Source organism: Cloeon dipterum, chromosome 1 (assembly GCF_949628265.1).
Source record: "Cloeon dipterum chromosome 1, ieCloDipt1.1, whole genome shotgun sequence".
Classification (NCBI taxonomy): domain Eukaryota; kingdom Metazoa; phylum Arthropoda; class Insecta; order Ephemeroptera; family Baetidae; genus Cloeon; species Cloeon dipterum.
This window is the reverse complement of record NC_088786.1, coordinates 12,778,900-12,792,432: the sequence shown is the minus strand read 5'-3', so window position 1 is coordinate 12,792,432 and position 13,533 is coordinate 12,778,900. Positions and strand designations below refer to the sequence as shown.

General features: G+C 36.4%; 2 protein-coding genes across 2 annotated transcripts in view; one reads left to right on the top strand and one right to left on the bottom strand.

The window, feature by feature from the left end:
- The window catches only part of LOC135934449 (EEF1A lysine methyltransferase 2), a 233,086-nt gene that overhangs the window by 45,548 nt on the left and 174,005 nt on the right, over positions 1-13,533 (bottom strand). The gene's annotated exons all lie outside the window — the stretch shown is intronic.
- Gclm (Glutamate-cysteine ligase modifier subunit) lies at positions 37-4,062 on the top strand. Its single transcript, XM_065492674.1, has 6 exons — positions 37-439; positions 507-584; positions 1,346-1,472; positions 1,537-1,748; positions 3,413-3,527; positions 3,638-4,062. The coding sequence occupies exons 1-6, from the start codon at positions 332-334 to the stop codon at positions 3,775-3,777; spliced, it is 780 nt and encodes a 259-aa protein (XP_065348746.1). The 5' UTR covers positions 37-331; the 3' UTR covers positions 3,778-4,062.

Below are 13,533 nucleotides of genomic sequence, written 5' to 3'. Positions count from 1 at the left end.
CTGCTTGACCTTTATTGCGTTAAGTTTTGCAAAACCTTCGTCCCTGCTGTTCGAAAATTGCGTTGCGTAAAAGTACGGTTTCCTGCCTTCCACTTTTCCACTCCTAAAGCTTGCCAGTCAGTCAGCGCCGGCTTTGTTTTATTACTCAATCAGCTGGACTGGAGAGTCACTAGCTTGTGACCCTGGCGCCCAAACAAACAAAATACAAATCGCTGGCCGCTACATTCCTTTCGCTAGCTTCGTTGTTTCCTCGCCCTATACGGGGAAGTGCTAGTTGTTGTTATCGCTAGTTACCCTTGACAGTTTCCGAGTTCACTGAAGAGGCAAAACCATGGCTCCCAATTTTAGCAAAGAGGCCAAGCATTTGATCATTCACACCGGTAATATTCTCAACTTGAATGAGTTGAAGAGAAAAGTTGGCCAAAACCTTTCGGAAGAGGTAAGACCTATAATAAATCCTCGTCGTTATTTTTTATTAACTGGTTTTGCCTCTTATGTATTCACAGATTGTAGAAAGTATCAAAATAACCCTGAATGGATGGAGCAGTTCAAACAATAATGTTGCTGGCGACTCCAATGTGGTGGTAAGAAATTTAATATAATAGATTTTCTGGTTTCGCTCTTTTGTTTTAGTTAAAGATTTAGGAACATTTTTTTAATTTTTATATCAGTAGATATATAGCGTATCTATTACAAAGCATTAAATTATGTACATATTAATACATGTCATAACTTTTTCTTTAATATTAATTTAACTTTATGAATTTTTCAATTTTATTTAATTAACTTTGTACAGTACAATCTTAAAAACATTTTCTACAAAATAAGTGAAATAAAATACCTTCTATGACATGGTAATTCTTTGCTGGCGAATTTTTTTATTGTGATTTTGATTATTCTCAAATAAAAATGGAAATGTTTCTACCATTGGATCGCATTTTAAAGGCATTGCCTGCAATGTCAGGGCAATGTGATATATTTTAGCATTTCGGGGATCTATTTCTGGCTGCCCAATGTCAGAGATGTAAAAGGTGGTTAGTTTATTAATTCAAAATGCTCAAATAAAGCTCACACCGGGCTGGGAGGCGCACTGGTGTCGACTCGCTGTTAACTGGTTTTCGCACCTTTCAAGCGACTTAAGGGTAAAATATCTAGGGTTTTGATGAATTATCTTGGTGTGAGGAGGTGAAAACATGTCAACATTGGGCCCAGGCTTCTCTGCAGCCCCATGCTCATATCCCATGGGATGTGCTGAGCAGAGTTTAAAAAATTGCAAATTTATTTTATGATCAGTGTTGGTTAACATATTAATAAAACCTATAATTTTTTTTAATTTGTTATTCAGATTGGAGGACAGGAACGACTTTTAAATGCTGAGGAAGAAAGGAAGGATCTAAAAATTAGCCTGAAAATGTTCCTACCTGTTTGTGCTCCGTCCGATGACTTGCTGATTTCGAAGGCCCTTGACACAAGTACAGTGATTAGAGCTAACAAACAAAATCAGCTGGTTTTAATAATTTAAACTTTATTCTTCAGTCACTAAAGAATTGGACACGCCTCACGTTGAGACCCTGGTGTTAAGCCAAGCTCGACGCCAAGATGAAGGCGTCGAAGGTGAGCAGCAGTTGACTCAGTTGGAGCCATTCTGGAGACAGATTGAATCAGAAATTGAGAGTGGCCGTATTCTTAGTGCTGGTGTCAGTGACATCGACACAGAGTCATTTGTTGCTCTTCACACCAATGCAAAGGTATGTATCTACGCTGAAATGAAAATAAATGCACTAATATTTTTAATTTTATGAATTTGACAGAAAAGTTGCATTCTTAATTCTTTAATTGATTTTTTACTGAATGAGCTTAGGTGCAAAATGAGGAAAAATATTTCCAGTATTTTATGAGCTTTTTACAAGCAGGGTTTGCTCAGTGCAAAATAACCTCTTAAAAAATAGAGACACATATATATATTTCTTGTTACTTATCTCTGCTGATTTTTCCTGAAATAGAATTTAGGTGTTGCAGGGTTTGTTTGAACAACTTGTGTTTAAAAGCTCTGCGAAGCAAGTTTCTGCATATTTGCGTTTTTTACAGCAGTTTTTTTCAAGGCGTTTGAAGAGTAAATATCACTTAATTGTTGCAGTTTTGATATTACCAATTTATTTCATACAAAACGAGACTATTTTGGCCAAACTCTGCGCAGAATGTAATTGAAGATGATCAGCTTTTAGGGAAATTTTGTAAGGAAAAAATTAACATGCTTCGGTACTGTACTTATTTTGGCTCCTCAGCCCTTGGTTCAGCAATACTTTACCTTTAAATCAAAATTCATCCCACAGTATTAGCTGGGAATTCTGAATCAGCGACCGTCGAAAATTACTGGCATTACTCATCGCAGAATATAATATAATTAATTAAAAAAAAATAGGAGAAGAGTGGTTTTGCTAGCAAAATGAGTAAAGCCGGGCATTTTTCAACGATCTCTGATTTAATTTTCTCTTCATCTAATACTGTGGCTATGAACTTTGCTGTACAGGTAAACTATCACTGATCCAAGGCCTAAATGGGCTGTACGAGTTGATATCGGATGATTGAAACAGGACTAGTAACTGAACTGCTTAGTTTTATTCACAAAATCAACAAGGGGTCGTGAATACAGTTGTCGAACTTCATGACTTGGAGTTTATTTGAATCATATTTATTACTGTGTACTATTGATCGGAATTAAATTGGGGTTATCTTTAATGTCAAAATTTACAGCACATTATTATATTAATTAATTGTTTAGGTATTAGGCCACATAGTTAGAATAATTAATTAAAATCAATTTAGAAAGAATAAATCGTAATAGAATGTTCTGGATTTTGAGATTCAGGAACTTACTTGGGAAACATCAGGAAGTAACAAGTGCCAAAATAGCCGACAATATTATAATACTAGAACGTTGTTATTTAATTTTTTCCTTTCATAATTTCATTATTAGCCAATTATTCTTAATTAATTTCGGTGCAGAGTTTATTAACCATTCGTAAATTTGAAATTTCATAAATTAGCACAACTTATCAGAATTATATGTTGGTGCAAATTGTATTAAATTATGCAGCACTCATACAGTCAAAACTTGACTGTCTAACAAGTGAGTTATTAAGCAGAGTATTGAGAAGATGCCAATTTTTGTGTATTCAATTATTATTTTCCGCGCCTTACAGATAATAGGAAAAATCAACTATATCAGCATTTTAGTGGGAAAAACAGCAAAAATCCCGTCACTGTAAGATTGCGTTTGAATGGTTGTGTAAAACCTGATTTGCTAACTATTGATAATTATGGGTCGCATTACTTACAATTCCAGCGAATTCCAAAGTTATCATAACTTATAATAGCTTATTATTAATGATCAAATGTATTTTAATTGCAGGTCAAGCCAGGCATTGTACAAATAAACTTGGCGACTTGCTGTGTTGTTCCACCTGCGCTCCAGAGCTTTGCTAAGGAAAACAATGTACAGCTGTTGACTCACAATGATCCTATAGGTATTTATTAGAAACTCCTTGCTTAACTACTTTCAAAAAAGTTTGCAATATATGCCACTTAAAAATACTAGTCTAGATAACTCAACAATAAAAGTTAATTTTCTCTTAAGATTTGTTGCCAGAGGAAGCTGTGACTGAGATTTTTGGCGATGGATGGAGTTTGGGTTGGGTGCTGAGGTCTCAAGTGCACGTCAAGTGCCGCGGTGTGCTGGCCAGCAAGGGATTCATCGTTTACCTCAAGAAATACTAGATTAACAGTTTAGTCGTTCCAATTTATTTTTTTAACAATTTATTATGTTCAAGAGTAAAATAATTTCAAGCTATTTTAAACTGTATTTGTTTTAGATTGCCTTGTATTTTGGGAACAAGAAGTTACTCTGATTTTATTGTTTGAAGACAAACTGTTTAAGCTTTTTGTGTTAAATTTACCACAGTTTAATTACTTCGTTAATATAAACAATTATTCAGCAACATTTAAGTGAGTAACTTATTTAACGCAATAATAAACCTTGTATTTTAGTTGTCTTGGAAAAAATAAATATTGTCAAAAAAATCTTTTTTATCTCATGGAAATTCTAGATTTTCTCAAGCAGTGAATGATGGATGCATTGTTATCAGTTGGTTTATTATTTAGTATTGCGTATTTTGATATTGCAAACTCAGTAACTGCTGCTGACCATTGACAAATCGCTGGGGTATCAGTATCATTGCAGGCGTATCACATGCTCTGGAGTCCGCACGCAGCCTTAATCAATGAAGGATTGCTACAAAATTACGGGCCAAAGTAAATGATGAAAGGGAAATGATTACGGGCCAAAGTAAAAGAAACTTGATGATAGATGATGGTTAATTCCCAAACTGCGTCAAAACTGACCGTGAAATACTATAATCTAAAACTTTTAATCCTGCATTGATCGACCCCGATTTTGTTTTTTTTTTTTAGCAAAAAATGATGAATTATTATTGCGACTAGACGCACATTCTTCATTGCTTCTAGTTCTTCTATCTTATCTAGAAACGTTTTGACGCCATTGATTCATCTGTCAATCATTTTTCTTGACATGCCCCACTTGAAAAGAAGCAGTATATGGACTATTAACACACTTGAAATCGTCGCAAAGGATCTGAATATTAAACATGTGTTATCGCATTGTTGAGAAAAGTGGCCAATCTATATGCGAATTAAAGTAATAGTTGCTGGGTTTGATATATGAAACCACCAAACAAAGATCTTAAATTGGATGCGCAGCGTTCTTAAAACATTTACGTTGGACAAAAGTAAAACGTTTTACTAGTAAAATGAGAAATGAAAAACGAAGCTTATATACTCAGAGAAAAATATTTGTGGATTTTTTCGTAACTTTAAACTAGATTTAACTGTCTTTTTACGCACTAGATGGGTAGGTTTGTGTTATTCATTATTAAATAAGTAATAATTAATATGGAGCTAAGAAAACTAAGTTCTGAAGGGATAAAAACCTTACTGTTCTAATAAAAAGATTTAATATTAAATGAAGTGAATCTTCACGATATGACGAAAGGCTTTGCTCGCTATATTTATATAACAAAACTCAATATATACCAAATGACGCGATTAGTACAATCAACTAAAATTGAATTTTTAAAGCTGATTTACAATTCGCAACCCCGCCGACTCCTGATAACACTGAAGGAACCACCCACTTGCGAAGTAACTCACGGTTATTGGAATTATCACCCAATCAAAGTCCTCCGTCTTTTGTACAAAAAGCGTGATGCCGCAAGCTATTGAGCTAGAGAATAAGTGGTTTCCGTGTTGAGCATTTAGCTGCGTTACGAAATGAAAAGTAAGTCCTTCAATTGATCTATTTGCCAGTCTCTAACACTCTTGATTTCTCCTCTGTCCTATATTAACAAGATTAGTATATTTTTGTTTTAAAAAATCTCATTTTAACTCATTTTTCTTAATGCACACAAATTTAGTATAAATATTTTGAGGGTTGCACATTTATTAGCAATATTAATATTTTGAAATATACATTATTCTCGTAATTGCCTCAAACTAATGGGCTTGAATTGAGTGTAATATGTAGAATTTCAAGCAATTTAGCTTACGTCAAAATAAATTTAATCGTTCAAAACCAAAACTTTATAGATCCAGAAACAAACTAACAATATAAACAGTGGTCAAATATAATTTTTGGCCAGCTTTGAGACATTATTTGTGAGAACATGTTTCAATGTAGTTGGAAAATTATTCCAAAAATTGATGTTGAATTAATGAAATGAAATTAGGATTAAGATTTATTCTATTGGTCATGCTATCAATAGAAATTAACTCACGCAACCGTTCAAGTTACACTCAAATCCAATTTATAGCGAATAATTGCATTGTTAAAGTATGAATAAATTACTGACGATAATAACTAATTTCATGAAAACATTTATTAAAAATTTCCACCAAAAATAAAATGTTTCATCAAATTTATTATTTGGACTTTATAAAGATTTTTAACTAGGAAAAGCATTCGAACAATAAGCTGTAAATGAACCAATTTGTGAAAAACTATTATCCTTAACTTTTATAACAATTATCAACAGTTAATGCGAATTTTATTGTATTTTCATATATTATTAGTGGCCAAATTTCGCGGTGCTAGATATTTTATGTAGGATAAACAGTTTGAAAAATATTTATTTACAGATTTCTAGCAAGGTTTTCACAGTTAGTAAAATATAGTAATACACGCAGCTCATTTAGTTATATTTTTTGGTCGTTGTCAAAAATTTATGGCGATTAATGATTGCAATTTATTAACCAATTTTAAATTTCGTTCGTATTTTAAAAGTTTAATTGACTTTTGCTGATATTTTCTAGTTTATTTTTACATTAATTGAGACAACTTTGAAAAAAATGTTAATAAAATTTTCAGAGCTCATCATCTGTTTGCTGGCAGTAGCCTACCTAGTTCAGTCTTGCCCACAAGAGCCCGACTGCTCCACAAGTCAACTCGAGTATCACCCGCACCCAGATTGCACAAAGTTTTACCGATGTGATAACGTGCAACTTTTGACGTTCACGTGTCCAGCAGGATTACACTTCAATCCCGACATTACCGTGTGTGACTATCCTGAGAATGTAGGCTGCGTATCTTGCGATGTAAATGAAAATCCGGGAACAGAAGGTGGCGGCGGCGGCGGAGGTGGCGGCGGAGGAGGCGGCGGAGGAGGAGGCGGTGGTGGCGGCGGTGGTGGCGAATGTGGTATATATTGCTTAAATTTTATATTTAAATGAATATTAAATTTCCGTTGAACTTAAACAGGCGGAGGCGGAGGTGGCGGAGGCGGAGGTGGCAGTGAAGGAGGTGGTGGTGGTGGCGGCGGCGGCGGCGGTGGGGGTTGTGAAACGACCGGGACACCGGCACCCACATCAGCCGCACCAACCTCGACCTCAGCAGTTCCTACATCAACTTCTACAACAACGGCATCCACAACGACCTCTACTTCAACTTCAACAACCACAACTTCTACTACAACCTCTACCACAACAACCACGACCACACAACCACCAACTTCAACCAGCACCACAACCACACCAGCACCATCAACTTCAACCAGCACCACAACAACTACACCGCGGCCCACTTGCCCTCCCCTGCCCAAGTGTCCTGAATTTGGAGCCAAAACGTTCCCATATCCTCAAGATTGCACAAAGTTCATTCAATGCTTTTTTGGCATCCAGACTCTTTCATCCTGTCCGCCAGGCCTTGAATTCAGCGAACAGCTGAGCGATTGCGTCGACCCAAGCATTGCAAACTGCGTTGCCTGCCCGTTTAGCATCGCATGATACTTTGATGATGACGATGACCTTTTTGGATCAACAATTATTTGTAATGATTTAATGCAATAATCAGATTGTTTTTCTCATATATTTATAAATGATGTATTTTTAATCATAATAAGAACCTCAGAATAAATTTTAAGTCACATTGCTCGACATCTAGGGAGCTTTCAATGCTCAAAATCCAACTGAAATTATAAAAAAATAATTAAACACTTGAATCAATTAATATTAACGATGTAGAATTGATAATGCAATGCTGACGGCTACTCTAGTAAACTTTTACGTTGCCAAAATTTATTTTGCACCACGTAATCAAAGATAATAATTTTACAGATTAAAAATAAATAAAAATTTGACGCTATTTTACAATTGACAAACTAGCCTTGGGAGATTAGAAACAAATCGAAAAATTCATATTTGACATCGGCACAGAAACAACAATTTCTACATATTTTAGCTTATAATGCTCTCATCGAGTTAAAATTGTTAATCAGAGTTAATCGAGGTGGAACACGCGCTCAGGGTGGCGCGAAAGAATTTTGTGCCTACTCTCGCAGCGAGTAGAACCTGATACCCGCGCGTCGAAACAAAGGAACTTTCAAAGGCTTCACCTCTGCGTCAGGGCGACGGTGTGTGTCCGTTCCGTCCGCTTCCAGACCCTGATGGCTTCCCCCTCTCTCCCACCCAGCAGCGAAAGGGACAAAGAAGTGAATAACACACACGCGCGCGCTCCTATATGCTATTTTCACTTGTGTGACAATATTGCGTGACGGCGATGCTTGCTCAGTTGTGACAGGCAAAATGTAAACCCGTGGGACCAACAAGGCCCACATTTTCATCGCGTGATCACCTTCACTCCAGCATTAACCTTGCTCAGGGTGCACCCTTCCCGACAGGGTAAACCAGTTCTTGTCTACTCTTTGCAGACGCACTGCTCTCACTCCCCCAACAATGGACGAGGGGGAGAGAAACAAACTGACAATTTAATCATAATTTTGCCTGTTTTGCGTTCAGATCGTGACATCAAAACTATTCAGAAGTAAAATCGTTTGCAATGATATAACGCAGTAATTTTTTAAAGTTTGACTTCGAGAAGATACCATTTTATTTTTACTCAGTCAACAAAAAACAATACGGTAAACTTGCAAATTAATATTCTAATTAATAAAAGCCACTAATTGTTAGCACCGCCTGAAATCCATTAGTTTAGTTTCAAAATTAAGTTTATTGCAGACCAGGAAGTTTAGCTTACGGATAAATATGATATTTTTATTAACTACTTTTATTTTTGCCATACTTAAAAAGTTGTTTCAAAAAATGTTTCGTGGTAGCCAAAAAGATGTCCTGTAAATAACAAATTGAGAATAATTCACCTTTATATCATTTTTATCAACGGATCTTTATAGAACTTTCAAGAAATAAAAAGGGCCAATTAGCGCAGCTTGTTTTCTAAGCCACGCTTCTTGCTAAAATGCAAATCAGTAATGCCTATTACTTGATTTTATTCTACTACAAGTAGTGCGTTTGACCAGCGCTCTCGCACCTGACAAACGCAAAAAAATATTCTGTGCAACGCATGTTTTCGAAATAATGCTGTTTATTATATATTCGGTCGGAGAGCGCGTGGATAAGTAGTCAAGCTTTACGCAAGAGTTGGCGATTATGCTAATCACTTTCAAGTCGGCAACTAAACGAGACAAGTCTCTCCTCGGCTCTTTCACGGCAAAGCCTCGGCCTGCTAAGCCTCTTTGCTAAGGTGATTTGAGTGCCTCTTAAATCTCTCGCGCAGCCGAGTTTCAATTCATTGATGCAGCCCGTCTTGTTCACGTGAATATTATGCCTCGCGCGCACCACCACTATGCTAAGAACTGATTTCCATCTGGTGGATTAGCGGGGAAAATGAATATTATAACTTGTGTCCCTCATTAGGCTGTGAATTTCAGTCAGTTGGCATTCTAAACAGGCTTTATTATCACACGCTTCAATTGCACTCATTAAGTCGAGTTTTATTGCTCGTCATCGTGTCAGCCGAATGAAAATCTTTGGCTTAACAAATATTTTAATCTATATATATGCAAAAACATATTTTAACTTCCAAATCGTTTTTGTCATTTTAGTTTGAAAAGATTTGTAATTTATGCGAAGACATCTCGCGAGCAATTTTAGGAAATACAAAACGAAAAATATAACTTTTGAAGACAAATCTTTTTTGCAATGCGATTTCTCAAATTGAAAGACTTAAAGCAACTTTGAAGTATTCACACATAAATTTTCAAGCTATTGAAGTTTTGGAAAACTTTAAGAGCGTAATTTAAACTGCATCGAATGCGACTTCTGGCCCTCTTTGTTGGTGTATCAGTGCCTGAGTAGTGCTTTCCAAGTCCTGTGCTATCGTCTATGGAAGAACTTGTAGCTGAATCTGTGTATGAACGAGGACATTCAAACAAAAAGTTAATTCCTAAGTGCTTTTTACAGAATACTGAATTTACTGACTGATTATTTTCCCTTCTGTTACCAACATATTTTTGTTGTTGTTATTCTGAATGTGGGGACGTAAGGGGTATAGTTTCTCTGCTGATCTGCAATAAAATTATACTTTTGAATCTAAAAAAATATTATATCAGATCAATTAAGGTAACAAGCATAAAAGTAAAAAAATACATGGAAATTGAAAGCCTTAGGAACTTCTGGAGTTGACATAATAATATAGAGGCTGAGTAACCAATATTATTGATGCCCTAATATGGTTGCAGATTCGAACAAAGTTGTGGTCGACTTGACGACGAGAAACTCGGCGTCAAGTCGCTGAATTCGTGAGATGTGCACCAAGCGACAGACACATTCTCCTGAACACATTCAAAATATCCGCGTCTGGGCCTGCGAGCTGTCTTTGGCTGCGAGATAAAATTATTCTCCTCATAAAAGCGAGTGTCACGATGATTCACGCCTGGGCCGCTTCAAAGTTTGGGTGGCCTCAGCACGATTCATAAAATAAAAACGCATGGTTACGTCTCTAATACAGTAATTATGTCGGGCCAAGAATCATCAATTAAAACACGTCTAGCTCTAACCGCTTCCTCTGTGATCCGTCGAGGACTTGGTAATTTTATCAATTACATCGCGACTGAATGGACTGTTGGCCTCGTAAGTTTGTCACGAAACACCATGTTATATATTGTATTGAAAGCGGATTGGAACGATTTAACGCTGTTTTCCGCCTAATCTGTGCCTCGAATCTTTTTAATATAAATCGTTAAGTACGTCACACACCGCCACGGGACCAAGTGTGTGCGTGTTTTGGGATGTTTCAAGATGAGACGACGGAGATTACGCGAGGGAGATTAATGAAAATGTCATGGTGGGCAATGTCCGTAATATAAAAAATCATAAAATAATGCATGCTCGAGCAGATGGAAAAGTTAGAGAGGTACTTATTTTTATTGCCCAGGCATTTTTTCTTCGCGCGCGTTGATCCATCTAATCTCGCATGGGTTTCATCAGTAGCGTAAAAAACTGCTGATCTGAATTCATAGGCCTTGTGCCATAGCTAAATCTTAACAAGCTGTAATTAAATTATTTTTAATTTTCTGGATTTCCTTTTACTAAATAAAGGCTTTTAAGGATATCGCAAAATCAATATTCATAATTACATATATGTGATTGTGACCTAGCACTCCAGAGCGAATAAGGATTGCCCTTGCCAATACTGCGATATGCAAATCATTTTAAACCATAAAGACTTATGGCATGGTCGCAAGCCACTGAAGTGAATACTCGACGAGTAAATTGCATTATTTATATGCATTTTTTGTGTCTTCGCGTAGATATTTTGAGTTAAGTAAAAATCATCTGATAATATTCAGTACTTTTTTCATTTAAGCAAAATCTCTTTGTTGATTAATTTGCATACCACAACCAACGAATGCATCTTCTTCGAGTTAATGAAAAGCCTTTTATTTGGGTTATATTGCAATAATTTCAGCAAAATTATTTGGTAAATAATTAAAATACGAAAATTACGAAGGTTACACAACGAAGGCTTTTGGTTAATTAGAACAAGTCATCTGATTGTGAGTTTTGTTCTCTTTTTGGCTGTACGTAACGAACGCACCATCATTTTTATAAGTGTGGAAGAACAAAGGATAAAATAATGATTCTATCGGATAGTTCTTTGAATTTTCGTATCTCTAACTTCACTGTGCCAATAATAATGCATCACTGTTTTTGCCACTGAGCAAACCGACGAGGGAGCGAATTCGTTCTCGTGCGAATGCAACCCCGCTGACGAGGATATAGATTCGAACGCGGGACGGGGGTGAAATTCTAGACGCGTTGGCCCTCCGCGTGCAAATATCACTATAAAACAGGGAGTCCCGGTGCAGACAAAGTGCAGACGCTGGCTTTCACCAAACTAACCCCATTGCTGGAGCCGCAGAAAAGCATTTTATTATTTCCTATTAGGGCGAGAGGCGGCTGGCCCCCAGGGACAAAACACAACACTCGACGGCGCCTCCATCCCCCGCACGTGTGGGATTAGAACAATTTAATGAATCTTGTTACCTCGCCCGTTATAATGAGAACACTAATGCTGCTGCTGATAGCAGACAGAAAAAGCCGACAAGGGAACCCTGGATACGTTCTGACCTAACATGCAAACTTTTGCGTGAAACGTGTAGTTTTTCATGAAATTAGAAGAAAATGAATAATAAATATTTTCAATTAAGTGTCATTTTCGAGCTACGAATTCAAACATCGGTTTGGATCCTTATGGAGATTCCCATGTTAAATATGAGGCTAGTTAAATTGTTAGCGCACACAATTATTGTTGTGAAATTCTTTGCTCCTTTAAGACTTGAAATTTCTTTTCGTTCAAGCCGTTGCAAGCCGAAAAATGTTATCTTTAAATCATTGCTATTCTTGTGGTGGTCGGGACATTTACGTCTCATGTCCTAATTATCTCATGGGACATGTTATTTTGATAAAAAAACATGTGCAAATGAATTTCGTAAACTTGCTTTTTCAGAGATTGCACAAGCCGAACGTGTATTGGAGACATCAAAGAGACGCTGAAGCAAATTTTACAAGATGAAGTGAGTCCCTAAAGGTACTAACATACTTTATATTTTTATCTCAAATGTTTTTTTTTTTGTAATTTCTGTGAGATCACCTCATTGAATGCTATTTATAATGATTAAAGTACAAGCACTCGTTTTCATTCCACATCGTGCAACAGTGGAATTCCCTCCCGTCCGCCATTAAATTGTGTCCGGTTTTCCAGTTCCAAAATATTGTAAAATGCATGTGATTTGTTTTTTCTACGATAATAAGCTGTACTATGGCGAGTGATTGAGGTAGAAGTAACTTTTGCTTTTATTTCAGTCATGAGTTTCAGCAAGTTGATCGCTAATACTAAAAATGCCTAAATATCTCCAATAATGTGATTTTTTGTGATATCATGTTTTAAATGTTTGACCTATTATGAAGAAATAAACAGAATTGAATTGAATCAATGATTCTAATCAGTCTGTTATTAACATAAAAATAGGCGATCTCAAGCAGCCCTCTCACCTCAAAGGGTGTTGTTTTGATTCGTGCTTTCATTTGAATGGACTCAACAGGCACAGAGTCAAAGTGATCATTTATTTTGCTCATTTTAATGGATATCCAATAGTATCCTCTCCTCCAGCGCCTGAGAAAATGAAAGAAAGAGAGGAACGAAAATGATTATTTTTTTATCGACTATCATTCGGAAAGTCTCAAAACTAATTGGACATTGGAACTGCCCAACTTAAACAATAAATCACTTTTTCCTTCAAATCACGAAAATTTTTAAAATTTGTAATTAAATCCATCATAAAATTTCAATATTTCCTGGTTGTGGCTTCAAAACAGTTTGTTTAACATTTGAAAACCAATCAGACGGGTTATTATTACGCCAGAGAAAGATGAAAAACACACTCATCCACCAACGGATATTACAAGAAGAGAGCCAGGAAAACTGATATAATTTCGCAAGGCGCGCGGAGTGGAAAAGCAGGTTTTGTAGCTGCGAGGCGAAGGAATAAATTGATTTTTCATAGCTGGGAGCAGAGCGTGATGACACCAAAATGGTGTTTCTTCGCACTGCAGGCATTTCCATCATCACGCCGTCGTCATGACGACGCGAGTTAGCGCAAAAAGAGG